Source organism: Myotis daubentonii, chromosome 5, assembly GCF_963259705.1.
Source record: "Myotis daubentonii chromosome 5, mMyoDau2.1, whole genome shotgun sequence".
Taxonomy (NCBI): Eukaryota; Metazoa; Chordata; class Mammalia; order Chiroptera; family Vespertilionidae; genus Myotis; species Myotis daubentonii.
Window position 1 is genome coordinate 15,724,468 of NC_081844.1, and position 19,763 is coordinate 15,744,230.

At 55.0% G+C, this 19,763-nt stretch overlaps 1 protein-coding gene across 3 annotated transcripts in view; it reads left to right on the forward strand.

The window, feature by feature from the left end:
• The window catches only part of PEBP4 (phosphatidylethanolamine binding protein 4), a 198,307-nt gene extending 179,613 nt beyond the window's left edge, over positions 1-18,694 (forward strand). For 2 of the 3 annotated variants that reach the window (XM_059695133.1, XM_059695134.1), the window contains 3 exons: positions 5,616-5,661; positions 8,068-8,181; positions 18,428-18,694. In XM_059695133.1, the coding sequence (XP_059551116.1) occupies positions 5,616-5,661; positions 8,068-8,181; positions 18,428-18,624 (357 nt within the window). In that variant the 3' untranslated portion in view covers positions 18,625-18,694. The remainder of the gene's footprint in view (positions 1-5,615; positions 5,662-8,067; positions 8,182-18,427) is intronic. The other variant, XM_059695135.1, reaches the window with a different exon arrangement.
• The last annotated feature ends 1,069 nt before the right edge of the window (positions 18,695-19,763 follow it).

Genomic DNA, 19,763 nt, shown 5'->3' on the forward strand with positions numbered 1-19,763 from the left:
CCAGGAGGGCTCAGGTCTGTGCCTTCTTCTCACCACTTCCCACGGACTCCATTCCACTCACTGCAGTGGCTGACCCTCCTTTTCCTGGCCCTGGGGCCAAAAGAAAAAAAAAAAAAGCAGGCCTTACGATTAATTGATCACAGCCTTTCCCTTGGAGCAGGCACTAGTCTCTGAGGCTGGGTCCTCTCCAGGCTGGTGCTAGCCCCCTGGGGCTCTCTGAGCCCGGGAGCTGTCAGTGCCTTCCACTCACTTAGCCCTTGTTAATTGCAGAACACACAGACTGCTGGGTAGCACTTTCCATTCCTGTGCCTTTTGCTGGCTCCTTTGCCACTTGGCAGCTTGCAGGCAGCTGTGCAAAACAGCAAGGAGCTTTCTCATTCGGTGCCAGTGTCACAGAGCCTGGAACTCTGTTTCTATTTTTCCCTGTTTTTTTTCATCCCCCCTCCCCCACCGCCAAGTGCTCTGTTTTGCTCATTTCTCCCTCCACTCTCCCTTATCTCCATGACATCTTCCCATACCTCACCTTTCAAGTTCAGGATTCTCCTGATGGCCCCCCACCCAGAGATCAGAAAGTGGAACTGCCCACTCTGATGGGTTTGCGGCCAGGCCGAAGTGATTGAATCCTCCTGTCCAGATGGGAAGAAGAGGTGGGTAAAGAGATTAAATCATCTCCCTCAAACTCAAGGAAATGTGCAGCTGACCCTCCGCTTCGGGGGTCAGCAAGCCCAAGTACCTGGGGCCTTCGCCAGCACCCAGGTGGGCGGCCAGCTGCCTGTAGGTAATTGAAGCGAAATGAGGAAACTGGGCCGACCTTCCTGCTGGGCCCTGCGCTGAGCCAGGCCCCTTCCCCATCCACCAGACCTCACACATCCGGCCACCATGTCTCAAAGAGCCCTTACATAGAAGCAGCCCCAGGCCTGGGGAGTGGGGGGTATCTCTGGACACTCAATTCTCAGAAACTGTAGCTGTCTGGCTAGCCCCATAGGGACAAGAAACAAGAAACAGAAGTGACTTCTATCTAGTTGGCTTATCTGTTTGTAGTTCTCCAAGGGCTTAATATATCAGGGACCAACCCTCTCAGGGAACTCTGGGGCCTGGGCCTGGAGGACAGAAGGATTCAGGTGTGGGCGGCAGCAGTTGGATCTTGCTAAAGAGATTGGGGCAGAGGGTCAGGAGTTCAGGCTTCTCGTCCTGGCATTGAGGCTAGCTACCCATGGCACCTTGGACAAAGACTTCACTCTATTCACCCCCTAACTGTCTATGGGGACCCTTTCTGCCTTACCTTGGGCTCCCCCACAAGCAGATCCTGACACCAGGATTCTAGTGCAAGTAGTTTATTTTCAAGAGGACACAAGGGAAGAGCAGTAACGGGGTGGGTAAGACAGGAAAAGGAAGGCACCCGGTCAAGGTAAATGAGCAAACAAGTTCCACGGTGGGTACCTGGAGCCAATGCGAAATACACTGCTCTGTCATTCCCCACCAAAGGCAAGGGGCTGAAGTATTTATTCTTAGAAGCCCCGCCCTCCTGCCGTTCCCACCAACCATTGGTTGTTGCCAGGGGCTGTTAAGACCACAGCAGGCTGCCCCATTGCACAGGCGGTGGAGAGGGCTCTGGCGGCCAGGATAAGCAGGTTGCAAGTGGAGCTGGTAAGCGCTGCCAGGGCAAGGGTCAGGGGACGGGCCGGGGCATCAATAATTGCCTACTACCCAACTACGTGCACAGCATCCTACCGGCTACAAAGATGGGCAGGATGCAGCCCCTGCCCTTGAGAAGCTTCTCTGGTTCTTTCAGTCAAATGGGGAGACCGATCTCTGCCCTTCCCATGCAAGGACGGCTGTGAGAGCCAGCGGTTGGACAGTGCCCTGCGGGATAAACACTATAAGCTCATTACCAATGTAAGGTAATAGTGATTGGGCAGGTGCCCAGCTTCCAGCCCTGTGCTCTGTACTTGGCCTGAGACAAGTCAGTCAGGACAAGACCACCTGCGTCACCTTGGTCCAAGAATGGAGTTGCTATGACTACCGGTTGATCCCCAACTTTTCTTAAGCATCTCACATGCCAGTTCCCAACCATCTCGACAGAGAAGCCATGGGTTCTGAGGCCTCAGAGAGCTGGAGAGGAAATCTCTTGATAAGGAAAGGAGTTGCCTTCTCCAGCTCCTCCATCCCTGACACTTAGGAGGGCCCAGGACAACTCCCGAGCCCAAACACCTGGAGTGCGCCTGTCCTGAGAGCCTGCAAAACCATCCTGGGCATCTCAGTACTCTTGAGGACCAGAGAGCTGACTATTTCCCCAGGCCAGTGTGGCTCAGTGGTTGAGTGTCAACCTATGAACGGAGAGGTTACTGTTTGAGTCCGATTCCCCGGTTGTGGGTTCGATCCCCAGTAGGGGGTGTGCAGGGAGGCAGCTGATCAATGACTCTCATCATTGATGTTTCTCTCTCTCCCTCTCCTCCCTTCCTCTCTGAAATAAATAGAAATATTTTTTAAAGAAAGCTATTTCTACAATTTCTGTAATCACTTCCTTTTTTAAACCTTACCATTTAGACAAGTTGCTTTTGAAAATGTGCGCCTGTTTTAGGAGGATTTGTCTGCCCCGGGCCCACCTTAATGAGCAGCAGCATACCTGGGGCTGGGGATGCAGGTCAGGCAGCAGGGTGAGCTCTCAGCAGCCCCTCCCGTCCTGCAGGCTCTCATTCCAAAGCTCCTCTCTGCTCAGACTTAACAGGTTTGGGGTCTGTCCCTCAAAGACTGGCCCATCTTCAGCTCTCAGGGCTCTTCCCTCAGTCCAGCCTCCTTGAGAAGTACTCAGAAGAATGGGTTTCTCCCTCTGCCCTCTGGAAACACCCCTGCATTCCTTCCATCCCCGGAGATGTCCAGCTTTCAGAGGAGATCTCAGGCTAAAGTGATCTTGCCATCCACGAAGATGCTTGAGGAGAGCTCATGTTTCATAGAGGCACAGGGGCAACCATTTTCACCATGGCCCCAGCCTTCCTGGTGATATCTGTGTATTTTAATAATGGGGTTTTTTTAAAGCCTCCTAGGGAAGTGATGGGATTGTCATGATGGCATAGAGAAAGCATACACACACGCACACATGCACACACGCACACAAAAGGATGCAAACTAAAAAACAGCAACAACAAAAGCACAAGCCAGAGCTGCAGGTCAAAAGGCATAAGACCCTGAGCCAGTGGGTCTCAAAGGTCAGAGGGTCGAAGGCTCCTTCTTCCTAGAACATTCTGGGATGCTCCCATTTGCCCCTGCAGCTCTGGATGAGTCGTTGGACCTCTTTGGGGCTCAACTTTCTCACCCTTTGAATTTGGTTTCCTCAGGCTCCTCCCTGGTGTTGATTCTATGGTAGATATTTTAGGCCCCAGAACAGACCAATGAGGGAAGGAAGCTTAGCTGATGCTCAAACCAACTAGAGCAAATACCAGCCTCACTGACCACACACTCCGTCCTTCCTCAGAGCCTTCCTTCCCGCTCCCCCTTCCATATGACAAGCTCCAGAGAGACCAGAAAAGCCTCTGAAGGCCATTGACACGCTCTGCTCAGCCCCCCCTCCGCCACCCCCACCCCCTGCAGCTGCCTGGGCTGAGCTTAGGTCAGCAGGCCCAGTGAAGGCGGCAGGAAGGGCCGCTGGCTTTACACAGCAAGTCCCAGGGTTTGTGTGTGTCTGACGAGCTGGCCTCAGCTGATGAGAAAGGACTCCCCAGAGGGAAAGGGAGGGGAGGAGAGCCTTCCCACCCTGACCAAGGCTGCAGATCAGACTTTCCACACTGCTCTGCACACTAACTCCCTGCCCTTACGACCCAGCCCCCACCCCCGCCCTCCCACACAACACAGCGGAGAGGGGCCTGTTTATTACTCTGGGTGGGACCCAGGCCTGTGAGGAATTGAAGAGAAACAGCCAGCTTAGGTTGCTATTGTTTTATTTAAACAAACTGCTGGCTGGACTGACTTGGAAAGGAATGAGGGGGAGGCTGGGAGCTCAGAGCTGGGCTCAGCCCCTTTCTCTCGATCTTGCTAGGCCGGCCAGAGAGCTATTTTGGGAGAGTGGCCGCTAGGCCTTGGGCCTGAGCTGCTTTCCTAGGAGAGATGGGTATCGAGGAGCCTCCATTCCCCAGCCCTGTCCCTCCATCCCGGTGCCCTGGCCACACCTGGGCCTCATGGATAAAGCAAGACCCAATATTGGGGGAGTTGGGGAGCTGAGCTGAGAGGGCCAAGGCAGGGGCAGAGCATGCTGAGCTGTGCTGAGGGGCGGAATGTGAAGGCAGCCTGGATGCACCTGGCAGACAGGACTTGGGTGAGGGAGGTGGAAGGATGCCCAAGGAAAGAGATCTCACCTGCGTGGGGTGATGATAGCAAAGTGGGAAAGGGCCAAAGGTGGAGGGGTCCATCCCGCTATGGTCTCCTGCCCTTTCCCCAGCCAAAGGAAACCCAGCCCAAAGGAGGTCCAAAGTGAGAACAGTCGGTGGACAAGCTGCAGCCTAAAGGAGAGGAGATGGGGGTCTCTAGAATAGGGGGTGGGGCCTCAGTTTTGTAGAAAGTAAACCGCACTAGGGGTTGGGTCACTGAGCTGACCCTGAGGTTTTCCACAGAGAACTGAGGGGAAATCTCACACTCCCCCTCGGCACCCTCTACTGCTCTTCCCCATCCCCACCACCACCACCCTGAGCACCCCCTTCCCCAACTCCTACCACCACCCGGGGAGGAGCAGGGGCTGTACCAGGAAGGGCCTGGTGGAAAGGTGTCCAGGGCACAGTTAGGTGTTGGCAGAATCCATGAAGAGCCTCGCTAATCACCATCATTAAGGCTATAAAACCCCACACCTCGGGGCCGCAGGGCTCCCTGGCATGGCCCCGGGCCCCGAGCTGTGGCACGGACCCAGGAGCCCGGCTCCAGTCCCTTTCATCTGAGCATCTCCCAGTCCTGCACAAACATTAATTAGCACCCGCCCCCGGGATCACCTCATTATCCCACAGACCTTGAGCGGAGGGGAGAAGGGAGGGAAAGGAAAGAAAGGAGGGAAACTGAGGCTGTCCCAGCAGCCAAAGACTCTTCCTGGAGAGTACGGGCTGAGTTCTGCAGAGGCTAGGGAAGAGGCTGCCTCGGAGTCAGGCCTCCTCCCCTTCCTGGTTGTTCAAGCAGTCACTGGCCTCATGTTCTGAGGCCCAAAGCCAGCCCGAAGGATGGCCTGGCTTAGCAAGCCTCTGAGGACTGTCAGCCCCCGCCTCAGATCTGGCCAGCCCGTACAAGCTGAGAGTGTGTCCTGTGCCTAGTCTGGGGGCGCAGACTGCAAGAGTGGGGCAGCCCATCAGAAAGTTTCTCCCGAGATCAGGGGTCTCTCCAGAGATCGGGGGTCCACCCCTCACCACCAGGCCATCCTCAGTATGTCTGTCTGCCCCCTCTTCCCAGTTCCCCAGAGGCACCATTCTAAATCCCACGGCTGATTCTGGCAACATCTCCCAGAAACAACCATGGATCTTCATCCTCCTCCATCCCACTCCCCGAGAGAAAGAGCTCAGCAGAGCCCACTTGGACTGAGGGGGGTGGCAAGGCCTTCTGCTGCCCCAGGAGTAACCCATGCCCATGCCTGTCTCTTGTTTCAGGGCGCTGACATGAAGAAAGGGGAGATAAAGGGCCAGGAGTTATCACGTGAGTAAGACCCTACAACGCCCCTCCCCCAGCCAGGGCAACGATGATGATGGCCAGATAACAATACAACTTCATGTTGATGCTTCACAGAGTACAAAGAAAGCACTGATCCAAGAGTTTATGCTCTGATTTAATCTTCACAATTTCCTTTTCAAGTCGCTGCCATCAATATCTCCATTTTAAAGAGAATGACACTGAGGCACAGACCCACCTGCCCTGTGTCCCACAGCTGGTGTGAGGAGCCAGCCTGGGGTCTGCAGGAGAGCACCCAGACGTCTCTCCTGGGAGGGGCGGGTGGGGCATTCTCTTCCTCCCACCCATCTCTCTTCTCTCCTGCTCCCAGTCCCAGCGCGTGGTTGCACGTGGCTGCATGGACTTCCCCCTTCTCTGATGCCCTCCTCTTCTCACCCCATCCTCACCACCAGCTCCCCCTCCCTCTCAGATCCTGGCTGCAAGAGCAGGCCCTCCACTGACTTACAGGGAATGCCCAGGGGGTAAGCTGGCCTCTGGCAAAGGGCTGAGCAAAACGACCAGAGGAGCTGCATAGTTTTGGAAACCAACTCAGCTCAGGCACCAGGAAGGCCTAGATTCAAACCCCAGCTCCACCACTTACTGTCGGCCTGGCTTCACTGCTCACAGCCTCAGTTACCTCACCCAGAAAGTGGCAAAAACACCCACCCTTTCAAGTTGTTGGGAGGGTTAAAGAGATGTCACAGGGGAGGCACTTGGCCAGGGCCTGCTCCCGAGAAGTGGCCGAACCTGTGTGCCCTCCCTTCCTTCTCGCTGCTCTCATCTCTGCTTTCACCTCTCCTTTCGGAGGGAGTTCTTCAGGAAAGCTCCCTAGTGAAGGGATTCCGTCTCCATCTCCCCTGAGGCTAATTCCCAGCTGCATAGAATCTGCGAGTTACAGCTCCAGCCTTACCCACAGGGAATCATGGCCACCAGTCTTTGGCAGCATGGGATATACCCACCCTCAAGTTCACTCGGCCACCCTCACACCCACCTTCCTTGCCAAAAGCTGGCCCAGCCACCTCTGGCCTCCACACACCACGCACGCAAAAAGGCATTGCGGCCCTCACCTATGCTCAGAAGTCTCTCAGCACTGGCCATGTTTGTGGGGGGAAAACTGACTTGCTCACATTTGCGCACACCGGCAGACACCCTCCAAAACAGCCTCAGCACACATGCACCCTGGCTCCTCCAACACCTGCCCCTGCCCCAGTGTAGACCCCACATATACAAACCCTCATGGCTTCTGGAACACCCTGTGCTGTTCTCACCCTGAACACACACACACACACACACACACACACACACACACACACATCTGATGCAATCCAAAAACTCAGGGAGAGATGAATAGTCAGGAAATCCCCTGGCTGTGCACAAGCTGAAGGCCCATGGCCGGAAGTGCACCGTGAGGAACACCCCAACAGCTCCAAGCAGCAAGTGGCTCTTGTCTAATGATCAGGAGAGGGAGGTGGCCACAAAGTACCAATACTCCCTCCCACCAGCATCTTCATTGCTAACACTCCCTCCCCACCCACCCCTAGGAAAATTCTCTGCTCCTAGGAGAGGGAGATGAAGGGAGTGAGGGGAGGAGGAAGAGGCACAGCATGCTTGGAAGGAGGCCCTGCTGGAGCAGCCCAGTCCAGCCTGTAGTCTTGTGGGAAGGATGAAAGATGTCCCCTCCCTCTGCTTTTCTCCCAGAAAGATCTGCCTCCTGCGCAGGGGGCGAAAGGGAGGGAGAGGGCCTTCTCCCCCGGAAGAGCCTGAGTTGGTTCCCATTGCCCCAAGCACCCAGGTCCCACAGCTTCCATGATCAAACCTTTGAACCGAGTCCCACCCACCCCCATAACCACTTCCAGATCCTCCGGATCCAGCCAAGAAATTGACTTCTTTGGGGATTGAGTTCATAAGGAAATGCTGAAAAAGTAAATAAAAATCCACTGCCAAATATACTCAGAGGAAGATGGGTTTCTCTTGAGGCAGGAAATCTATCAGGGTAGACTAAAGCAAAAAAAAAAGAAAGAAAGAAAGAAAGAAAGAAAGAAAGAAAGAAAGAAAGAAAGAAAGAAAGAAAGAAAGAAAAGAAAGACAATACCCACTGGCCCAGAAAGGCCCAGGTGCCCACCAGCACCTGAAATCTTCAAACAGACCACACCTCTTCCTCCCCTGCCCACATCCCCAAAAATGTGCTTCCTAAATGAAGCTTCTGAAGAGGAGATCCTGACAAAGACAAATCTAATGGCGCGCAATGGGTAAGCCCCCATCTGCGACCCCAGGAGGGTCAGCTGGGACCAGGAAAGGCACAAATGATTCTCTTTTCCTCGTGCCCAGAGCATCTAGGAGCTCCTGGGTCCTGTGGCATGTGGAACCCACCCTCTCTCCCTTCTCTGCCCATAGCCTACCAGCCTCCTACCCCACCACCCCAAAGTGGCTTCCATCGCTACCAGTTCTCCGTCTACCTCCAGGACGGAAAGGCCATCTCTCTGCTTCCAGAAGAAAGCGCAGGACTAGGTAAGGCCTCCCCATCCTTCAAGGCCAGAGTGAATTCTGGGGTAGATCAGATACTCCATTAATGGGGAAGTCGGGATGTTGACCTCTACCCATGAACCTTGAGGGCTAAGGTCAAAGGGTGGTGTTTCTTGGGAGTGAACTGGAATAAGTGTCCTAAAGGAAATACTGGTGTCAGACATAGTCTCTCCACAGAAATAAGTCCCATAGACCAAGATGGTGGCTTTAGCTGATGGCAGTGGGGGTGAGGGGAGGGAGGGGGTAAGTGGAGTCTATTAGGTAGGGTCCCAAGGGGAGTAACTGGAGCCCAGGAGAGAAGCATCTCCCCCGCAGCCTTGAATGGCATGTGCAGGCAGCTACCCCACAACACTTCGCAGGTAATTGTACCTTATAATTGAGTCTGATCTGGGCAAGAGGGCCCTGGAATGCCACCCTGCCGGTCTGTCTTCATTGGCCTTTAATTGCTCTGTCTGCCTGGTGCCATCTCAGTGGTGGGGCAAAGGTTTCCCCAGCCATGGCCCCCTCCACCAGCCTCCTGAGCAGCCCTCCTGGCATTCTGAAGGGAACCCCCACACACACACCGTAGCTTCCTAATGGCTAACCCAGTCCACCCAGCCCCCCTCCTCCTCCAGAGCAGAGGATAGGAAGAGCCATGGCCACCTGGCCACTACAGGGCCACAGGTGACTCACCGGACCCTGTGTGAGCCACAGCCCCTCTCCGGGCCTTACATTTCTCTTCAGGAGAATGGGAAATAAAACAATTCCTGTTCATCTACCACCGCCCTCATTTTAGGGAAGGGCAGATACTGTGGAACACACAAATGCCAAGTTGAGAGTACAAAGAGCACATCCCCCAGGCTGGCAGGAGGGTGAGTGGGCGTCGTCAGCCATTTCCTCTCACCCAGTGACCCTGAGCAGCCTCCACCCACTGGGAAGCCAGCACGACATTGTTACAAACCTGCTGCCCGAGGCCCCAGAGGAGAGGAGACGAGCCCAGAAAGGCCCTGATTGAGCGATGGAGCCCTTCGCTGAGATGTGCTAAGCGGAGGCCACCAATCCCAGAAGGCTCCAGCCACCCTGGAAGCCGAGCTGGTGCAACCTTTCCACTGGTGAACCCTCCTCAGGTGCCCTCAGCACCTCGCCGATCTGTAGATCTGTTTCAAGAGCTTTCCCAAAGACACGCTTTGAAGTTTGGATACAAAGAAAGAAACGCATCTTTCCCAGGCCAAGCTCAATTTCTCCATGTTCCTGGACCCCTGTCTCACCTAAGACGCCATGAAGTCCCTTCCACCTGATTTCTGGGGCTGGGAATTAGCACCTGAGCCCACCTTGTTCCCCCACAGAAGGGAGTCTCATGAAGGAAGGCAGTGCCTGTGAGTCCTGCGTTAGCCCTCAGGGTCCCAGTGTGGCGCCCTGGGCCGGATGAGGCTCAGACAGTCCCCTGAAGGAGCCTCCCTTGGAACAAGTGCTTTCTGCAGGCAGGACAGAGGGGGCAGGAGAGCGCATGAGGCAATGCCAGGAGGAGCAGTGAAGAGGGCAGAGGAGGAAGGGTGTGTGCCAAACACTCTCCCACCCCTGCCGTGGCTGGGTCCTGAGGTTTGATCCCAGCCCACCCTCCAGAATGCCGGCAGCCCGTGTGCCCTTCCTCTGAAAGGAAGCAGGCAAGGATGCCGGGAACCTATCAGGCCTGAAACCCATGATTAGTCCTTTTGGATCTTTGCCAAAACCAGGGTTTCTTGTGCACCTTGCCGCCACCCACCTTTCATCTACATGAGCACTTAGAACTGGACTTGCATCAGGGCAGCATACCTTTGGCTTCCCTGCTGTTTCGTTTGCTGCCAGATATGGAGGCGGGAAGATTATCCTCCCAAATAAAGCTCCACCGTGTGATGCCTTCCACGGTCCAGCGCTGTGCCAGAGGCCTAGAGAGGACAAGATGGCACTGCGAACGTTCCCTGCCCTCAAGGGGCTGACAATCGACTTTGGAAACACATAACAATGTAGAGCAGCCTACCATTAAGCAGTTAATTGTGTGTGTGTGTGTGGCGGTTGGTGTCGACTTAGGCATTGGCCTGTCCCTTCCTAGGATCCCTTTTCTCCAGGACACATGCCCTCTTCGGCCAGGAAGGGTGCAGAAGTATCTCACCCCGGGGGAGGAAATCTGGATTCCAGTCTCTAGCTAGTGATTTGGCTTTTGAGCAAGTCAACTAACCTCTCTGAGCCTCAGTTTCCTCATCTAGAAAATGAGGGGTCGGATCTAGATGATCTCCAAATCTGTGTGGCCTTGAGGCTCTGAGGATCAGATGGGGCCTGGGCTGGGCACTGGAAAAGAAGAAGATTTGAATCCCTGAGTGAAGGAGAGAGGGGAGGGAGCTCTGGGCTGGGAACCCTGACGCTGCAAAGATGTGAAAATAAAAATTAAAAAGTGATAAGAAGAACCCTTTGCGAGGGGCCAGGGTGGTGATGAAAGGAGAAAATGGAGGAAGGTTGTGGAGGTTCTCAAAAGCTAGGCAGGGGTATGACTTGGATGGGTACCGTGGAGAGCAGGAGATAACGCCCATGGGAGAAGAAACACAAAAAAGCACTCCCCAGAGCTGACTAAGCTGGACTGGTGGGCACAGCTGGCCAGAGGAAGAGAACAGGAGGCTCCAGGCCATGCAGATGTCTGGCATGGAGGGACCAGAGGTGACTGCAAAAGCAGGAGCAGCCCTTGCACGACGTGGGGACCCCACAGGCCTGGCGCTCTCTGAAGCAGCTGCACAGGCTGGACCAGCCCCTGAGAGGCCAGGACATGAAGCCCTGCCAACGGGCATGGGCCCTGGGGCTCGCCTGGGTCTGGGAAGGTGTCTGTGGAAGGAGCCGTGTGTCCTGGGGCATGAGTGGTGTAACCAGCCACTGTGTCCCCTGGAGGAGCAGGCGGGAACAGCTTCTAGACATTGGAGGGGAAAGGTCTGTCTGCAGGACCCAGGTAACTTGTCTTCCATAACTTGTCTCCTGTTGGGCCGCTCCCTCCCTGGGATTTAGGTATGAATAGCAGGTTTAGGAGAGAAGGGAGTGTGAGATTACTCTAGTTGAACTTGTATGGCTGGGGGCAGGGAAGCGGCGGGGGGGGGGGGGGGGGGGGGGCGGGGGGGGGGCGGTATTGCTCAGATCCAGAGGCTGAAACCCGCTCCAGGATTCCTCTTTGTTCTGCGACTCCAGGACAACACACATGGGGTCAGTAAATGGGAGATGTTGACACCCACACTCCCGTGTGACCTTGAACAAGCCACCTGGGCCTCAATTTCTACATCATCAGCATAAGGGGTTGGACTAGTTGGTCACCACTGAGTGGCCCTGAGCAGATATGCTCCCAGCTTCCCACACTCTCCCCTTGTCCAAGTTCTGCTAGACAGATGCAGGGAGCGGGGATCAGGCTTGACTCACCCGGCCACCCCACACACTGCTCAGAGGAGGCCTTCCATCAGAGGCTGGGCTGCCGGGACCACAGCAAGGGCCCTGGAAGGGGATTCGGAATGATCTTGCTTCTGGTTTATGACACCCTACCTTCCCGCCTCCCGCCTCCGGCCTGTACACAGCTCCTTCCTGTGCACGCCGTTTCCCCCACCATGCTTTGCTTGATTCGAAAATGCCTCCACATGCATCCCAACAATGCTAGGAGCCGTATGTTCGAGGCACCATTGTAGGAGCCGTGGGCACAGAAGTGAGCCACATGGATGTGTGTGTCACCCAGGGTAGCTCGCAGAGAGAGGAGGGGATATTCACGTAGCTCAGGCTCAACCACATTCCCAATAGAGGAGAGCGCTGAAGCTCACGGAGCCCCAATGGGTGCCTCTGACAAGAGCAGTCCAGTTTCACTGACATGTGCTCCAAAGGCCACAGGTCACCTCCCCAAATTTGGAGTTGGCATTATCTCGGCCTGTCTCCTCTCAGCTGACCCTCCCTGCTTGCTCTTACTCCTCTGAGACGCTCATATAACATTCTGTTGCACTTCCTTAGTCACCTGCTTTTATCTCTGGTGTTGCTCAATCATTTTTACTTGTATGGGCCCCACTTCCATCACGAGACTATAAATTCCTCGAGGGAAGAGCTCACCTGTCTATGTTTCCCTTTTACCACCTGTCCCTGTGCTCAGCCCACTGTGGACTTTCAGTCAGTGAGCGTGTTTGTGTGTAGGACACACCCACGTAAGCACATTCACAAGCCTGGAGCACACGGATCTGCCCATTCTCACACCCCCATGCTCCCCAGCGCACCTCACTGTCAACTTCCTTTAACACCTGGAAAGACAGCCACCTCTGTGAGCACCAGGCCCACCAAGGACAATTTCAGTGTCCACATCCTCCCTGTCCCAACACGGGAAACTGAAGCCCAGAATAGTGAGTGGCTTGGTTGATCAAGGGTCCTCAGTTTACAAGAAATTAATTTTCTTCTGCCTTTTAGAGCAAAGCTCTCTGTACCTGTCATCAGCACACCCACATCCCCTCTCCTTCCACCCGGACCACCAGACTCCTGGGCTCTGACGTGGGGACAGATATGGAGCCAGTCCAATTGCCTGCCCTCGGCATCCTTGGCCAGCAGCGGCCGCCCAAGGCAGTGGGTCCACACGCCCCTTTCCTGTGGCTGAACGCTGTGAGGAGCTGTGGTCTGCGCCATGCCACACCTCACCCAGAGGTGTCACGAGCCAGCCTCACGCTCCTCTGGCGAGTGAGCCAGGGAACTCCCCTCTCTGTCCCTCAAGATGACGTGCTCAGCTCACTCTGGAAGCCTCTACAAGGCCATGAGCCCAGGACGGTGTGTCCGCACCAGGGGAGCTAAGGGGCCATGCCAGGCTCTGGTCCCCACTTCCCAGGGGCAGCCTCGGGGCCTGCAGAGAAATTGCTCCCGGTAAAATGGGATTCGAGGGGCAGAGAAGGGGTCTGGGTTCTGGACTAGGCAGCCATAATCTGCTCTCCAGCACCTCCGGTGGTTGAAATAAGCAGCTCAGGGGAGCCCCCCAACCCACAGGGTCAAAGAGGAGGGGCAGCAGAGACTTGCCTCTCAGCGGGGTTTAAGCCTTGCTTGTGGCACCTAAAGGCCACTGGGACACCGTGGGCAATTCAGACGAGGGATGCTACGTGGACATGTTTGACAGCACAGACCGGGGCATGAAGGCAGCAGAGCTCCAAGCAGCTCACAGGAGGTGGCCTGGTGTGGAGGGACAAAGGCCGGCACAGTGAGGGAAAAGCAGCCAGTACAGGCAAAGGTGGAGGGAAGGGGGCCTGCCCGGAGACCAGCCCCAAACACACACACAGACAGACACAAACACACGGCCCACTGCAAAACAGCCCCCACTCCCCGCCATGACCTCCCATGGTGGTTCACCTGGCCAGGCCCCAGAACCCCCCAGGGCCAGCCCCTGAGTCACCGTGTGGGCTTGTGTCAGGCAGCCCTCTTCTGCTCCAAAGAGCCCCGCCCACCTGGCCGAGCTGGTAGGACTGGGGACCTGGCAGCAACTCAGATGGAGCCATCCTGGGCAGCTCTCGGGCAGGCCCACTGGCTGGGAACCCTGCACGCTCCACAGGGCCCACACAGCCCTCGTCAAGATGCAGGCCGCAGTCGAGCCAGACATCAACCGTCCAAAGCAGTACTGAACACATCGTCCACCGGGAAACCACAGAGCATCGCCACATTTGCCCCAAATCCCAGCTGGCCAACACTACCACCAAATACTGGAATTGATCACTGGGAGCGAAGCTGACAGCTGCAAGCCTCCACTCCTCTCACTCCCGGCCCCGCTGCCACCAGCCACAGGGACCAGAGAGGAGGGTGATCCACCTACTGGTCATTAGGAAATGCAGTTCTCCAGAGGAGCTGGGGTCACCCCTCCCCACTCAGGAACTCCCCCGGCATCCCCACCCTCTCACTCCCGCCGAAGTCAAAGTGGTCCCCCCTGCCCTGAGCCTCTCGAGCCCGCAGGATCAGCACTCAGCAAATATTCCCCAGGAGTAATTGGATGCGATGGAACATGGGCTTTTCAGCTCCTGAGGGGAAGTCTCTGGATGTCATTTAAGGGCGCAAAAATAAAAGGCTCAGGCCTCCCGCCCACCACCGCCAGGACATCATTAATCTCAGCAGAAAGGATCAGCGCTCCTATCACCGCAGCCAGCCCCGCGGAGAGCCAGACAAATTGCGGGTGAATCTGCGCTCAGGGTGGCGGCGACTAGGCTGGCGGTCAAGTTCTGTGTTTTCCCCTGACAAGAAGCAGTGGTGCCCCTGCCCAGGGGGAGAATACGGGCAGGCCAGGGAGGAGAGTGGCCACCTTGGTCAGACACAGCTCACCCACCTGCGGTGACGGGGCGGCTCTGAGCCAGGCACCCCAGGGCCCAAGAGAGGCTCAGGCAGCTCACATGGTGGTTCAGAGGAGGTGACCCCAAGGCTCAGTACCCTGCCCCCTGTTCTACAGCCTGAATGGGGGCCTGCCTCCCAGTGAGGGCTTCCCAACCCCCACTTTCCAGGCTGAGATTGGGGCACTTGATGGCCTACTAAGGACCAAATGACAGGTCAGGTGGCTAGAGCAAGGACACGCAGGGAACTCTTTTTCCTATGCTGTTAGGAAGTCTTAAGAGTGGGCCTGCTGGAGAGACTCTGGGAGTGCTGCTAGGGATGGGACCTCATCAGCTGGAATTGGTGGAGGGTGGGGCGCTTTGAACTGCTGGCCGAGGCCACCCTTTGAAGGTCTAGCTTATTAGTCCAGTGCTAACTGTCTTAGCAACTCAACAAGGGCCGGAATGGGCCTGGATAAATGTTCCTCTCTCTCTAAAACCAGTAGGTGAGACGATGCTTGAGTCTGATTTTGCAAGATGAAAACGATGCTCCCTAAGGTTGTGTAGGGACCCACCTGTTCATCATATGTGGCAGCCCCACCCTAAGGAGACCAGACCTCTGTGTTCCAGTCCCTGGGTGGCTCAGGAGACAGGGATCAGACACCCTGGCTCTTTCTCCCTGTAGCCGAAGGCCTCTGAAGTGCACTCCCCACTCATGCCCCGTCCCTAGAAGAGCCATCCTGGGTGGGTCCAGAGCACACGGGCAGTGGTCAGACCTCAGACAGCAGCAGCACTCTTCCTGCATGGCAGTGGCCCCTGCAGCCCGGGACCAGCAGTGCCAGCCAGGATGGGGCTTTCCTCCATGCGGTGACATGGAAGCCACAGCCTGCAAGCTCCCAGTCTCTCTCCACACACCCCTGAGGGCCTGACTCACCCCCATGCCTTCTACAACTTGCACTGGGTCAGTTCCTCTTGCCCTTTGTGGCAGGAAATGGGGGTGTAAGGAGTCACCGCCAAGCCAGGGGAGGAGGCAGTGGGAGGCCAGCAGCCTCCTGAGGGACAGAGGGCAGGTCTGAGGAGCTGCCCACGAAGCCCAAGACCACAGGGTTGTCGGAAGTGGGACAAGGAAGGAGCTACGAGGCTGCCAAGGCGCTCCAAACGCCATCAAGGAAGCCATCGGAGCTAGGGGAGGGAGCACTGCTGGAGCGGGAAGCCAGGTCTCCCTCAGGGCACAGGGGATTTCTTTCTGCCATTGCCCTGATCTCGTGATGAGTTTCAATTCCCTCCTTGCCACCCCGGTTCCTTCCTGCACTGCTCAGTGGGGAAGGCCCGCTTGTCCCCATGCCTGCCACACACCAGTTCACCCAAAGCCCTTCACCTGGCATGAACATGCACACACATATACATCCACACATGCACACACATGTGCACCCACATGCACACACTTTCCCAGGGTCATGAACCACAATATTTTTCCAGCCAACCAGGCTCCCTGCATGTAAAGGCCTGGCCAGGCCTCCTAGTGGAAGACCCACGGGGTCAGTTACATACCTCTCAGCCCAGCGGCAGCCCATCTGATAGGAGAGGCTCTCTCCAGGGCCCGGCCACCCTTGCCCCAAGAGAACTCCTGAAACCGCTGCTTTCCAGCCCAATCTGAACACAGTCACTGAGCCCAATAAAATTTGGGTGAACCTAAAGAGGCCCTTTTCCCCTTTACCACTAAGAAGCAACCTCACCAGAACTCCATCTATGCACTAGGGATAAAAAATAGTCTCCCTTGTGAGGATTAATTGAATGAATGTGCATGGAGTCCCTAGAACTGTACCTGGCACATGGAAAGCACTCTATCAGCCCTGGCCAGTGTGGTTCAGTTGGTTGAGTGTCATCCGAAAGGGCTCCGGTTTGATTCCCAGTCAGGGCACATACCCATGAGTTTGATCCCTGGTCTGGGTGCATCTGGGAGGCAACCAATCGATGTTCCTCTCTCTCTAAAATTAATAAAAACATATTTTTTAAAAAAGAAAAATACTATATTAGTGTTTTACTATTATTTTTGGCATTATTATTTTTATTTTGTTTCTTTGAATGAAAAATGTCCTCCCCTTGAGAACATCTTTGAAATGCAAACAGCCCCTGCAGGGAGGGAAGGTAGATGGAGTATGGGACACTAGCAGGAGGTGGGTGCAGACAGAGAGCCACCGGTGGTAAATGGGCAACTCTGAGAGTCATTGAGTCATTCCAGGATGCCAGCCGCTCACCCTGTTCTCTCTGTGCATTACTGTCCTCCATTGATCCAGGTCGTACCCGCCACTGCCTTATACCTGCCACTGTCTTATACCCGCCACTGCCTAGCTCTTCTCTGGACAAGGTCTTCCCGGAGCACTCCCTCCGCCCAGGGAAGGTTACTGAATTTAGAAAAAAAAAAAAAAAAAGAGAGAGAGAGAGAGAGAGAGAGAGAGAGAGAAAAGAAAGCCCTGGCCTGATGGCTCAGTTGGAGAGTCGTCCCACACACCAAAAGGTTGTGGTTGGATTTCTGGTCATGGCACATACCTAGGTTGTAGGTTCAATCCCTGGTCAGGGATTGAATACGGGAGGCAACCAATTGAAGTTTCTCTCTTTCTCTCTCTCTCTCTCTCTCTCTCTCTCTCTCTCTCTCTCTCTCCAATAAAAACATATCCTTGGGTGAGGATTAAAAGAGAGAGAGAAGGAAATACAGAAAGCCCAGTTCAATTTGAATTTTAGATGAACGAAGAATAATTTTTTACTATAAAGATGCTCCATGCGGTAGGGGGGTAAGAGATCAACTAAAGGACTTGTATGCATGCATATAAGCATAACCAATGGACATAAGACACTGGGGAATAGGGGAGGCTAGGGGACTGTCTAGGGCGGGGGGATAAAATGGACACATATGTAATACCCTTTGTAATACTTTAAGCAATAAAAAAATAAAAATAAAAAAAAAATAAAGATGCTCCATGCAATATGTGAAACATACACTAACAAATTATTTGTTGTTTACCTGAAATGCCAATTGAACTGAGTGTCCCGTATTTTCTCTGGCAACCAGCTGCCAAGGGTGCCTGAGGCCCAAAGTTTGGGAAACAAGAGCGTGGGAATATGCCTCTGACCACTTCCCTCAGCCTCTCCCCAGTGCCCAGGGCTGTGTCCTCCCTGCCCTGTTACTGGGCCTGTTCACACTTGCCCCAGAAGATCCACCTCCCTCGATGCCCCCGTGCTTTCTCCCCTTGAGGGGGCCCCTCAGACCTGAGCACAGACTGGGCTTCTCCAGGCTCCAGCCTGGGTACACCTCACCTACACGCAGCTCCCCTCCAGGATCCAGGTGCTCAGGAGCAGAGAGAAGGGGTCCTGGCCATATCCCCCGCCCCTTGACCTCTGCCACAGCCAGGAAAGAAACCCCGCTGCACAGTCTCTGAGGCAGTGGTTGGGGTTCTGGGGAGGAGATTAAATGAATGGCACGAGCACTTCCGCCAATCTCAACCCCAGCAGCTGGGGTGACCAGGTGTGAAGGAAAGAAGCTTTAAGGCTTCAGTCATAAGGTCAAGAAGGCCTGCAGGAAAGGAGGGTGGGTAGGGAAGTGTGCTGACAACCTGATTGGGTGTTTCCTTTCAGCATGTGACTGAGGCAGCAGAATTATGCTAAATAAAGGGCTCTGGGGATGAGGCTAAAGGCTGCTCTTGACTCAGTCCAGATTCATGTCCCCAATGCTTTCTGGGGAGCAGCCCCTTCCTAGGTGCTCTGCTAACATCCAGGGGTGCCCTGCAGTTGGAGCCAGGGGCACCCTAGGTACTCAGACCAATGACCAAGGGCATCTCCTACTGTCTCCACTCCCCCAGAACTGGCCTCTCTCTCACTCACCCCTGCCAGCTCTCAAGTCCATGGTTCTCTCTCATTGCCTCCCCGTGGTCTGTTTGTCCTTCCAGGCTTTTGGGAAATGGATAAATTTCTGAGTCGCTTCCAGCTGACTGAACCTGAAGCAAGCACCCAGTTCATGACCCAAAATCACAAGGACTCGCCGGATGCTGATGTTCCCGTCCGAGGAAGCAGTAAGCCCAAAGACCAACTCAAGACCTCAGGCCTCGCCTTACCGATGTGTGTCCACATTGCCCACCACCTATAGTCTGGATGTGGAATCCCCGCTGGGTATGAAACCCCTGCTCTTCCAAATTAAAAAAAGAATTGTCCAGGGATCACTGGTTGGATGTTTTGTTTTCTAGCCTGTCCTCCTTCAAACACCCAGGATAGGAACTCAATCGATGTCCAGCACTGAGGCTTATAAATGCAAGTGCGGAGGGGACTGTGGCAGGGATAGCTGGACAGGCAGGAGGTGGAGATCCCCAGCCATGAACCTTCATGAGGCGCACTGTGTGACCTGGAGAAAATCACTCACGCTCTCTAAAGTGTTGCTTCCTCGGTAAAGTTGAGGTAGGAAGAGGAGGGAGGAGCAGCTGGTTTATCTCCGGGGTCCTTTCCAGCTCCAACATTCAACACCATTCATTCAACAACTACTGTCAGCACCTACTACATGCCTGACCTTCTGGTAGGTGCTGGGGATCCAAGTGTGAACATGGCAGACAAAACAGGGGCTTACCATCCAGTAGGGGAGAGGAAGTTGCATCAGATGACCACAAGCAAATTATAGCAAATGTGACAAATGCTCTGAGGGTGCAAAGGGGACTTGCTTTATGATGGAGGGGGAGGGTCGGGCAAGGCCTCTCAGAAGAAGTGATATTTGACTTCATGGCTGAAAAGCAGGGTAGAGATTCACTATGAGTAGGCACATGGGTGACCAGCATGGCAAAGAGAGGGAACACCTCTGGGCTCCCATGGTGAGCAGGGGCATGCATGGCATCTTCCAGGAAATGAAGGCCAGTGGTGTGGCCACTGGGACAGGTGGGCAATGACCAGAACATGCCAGGCCTTACAACCATGATAAAGTTTTGGATTTTACCCTGAAAGCAAGAGGAAATCATCCTATATAATAAAAGCCTAGTATGCAAATTCTCCCCTCAGTGGTTGTTCGACTAGGAGTTCGACCGGGACACTGGGAGTCCGGGAGTTTGACTGTTCGCTATGACGTGGCCCTGCGACCTCTCGCTGGCTACCTGGGGGCGGAGGTGATAAGGATTGAGGTGCAGTGAGAATATAGGGTGTCCTCTGAGCTTACTCTCACTTTCCCTGCTACCCTCCCCCAGGATGCCAGGGCTCACATGAACCAGGGCACCAGGGCAGCCTCCCTCCCCCATGGTGCCAGGTACC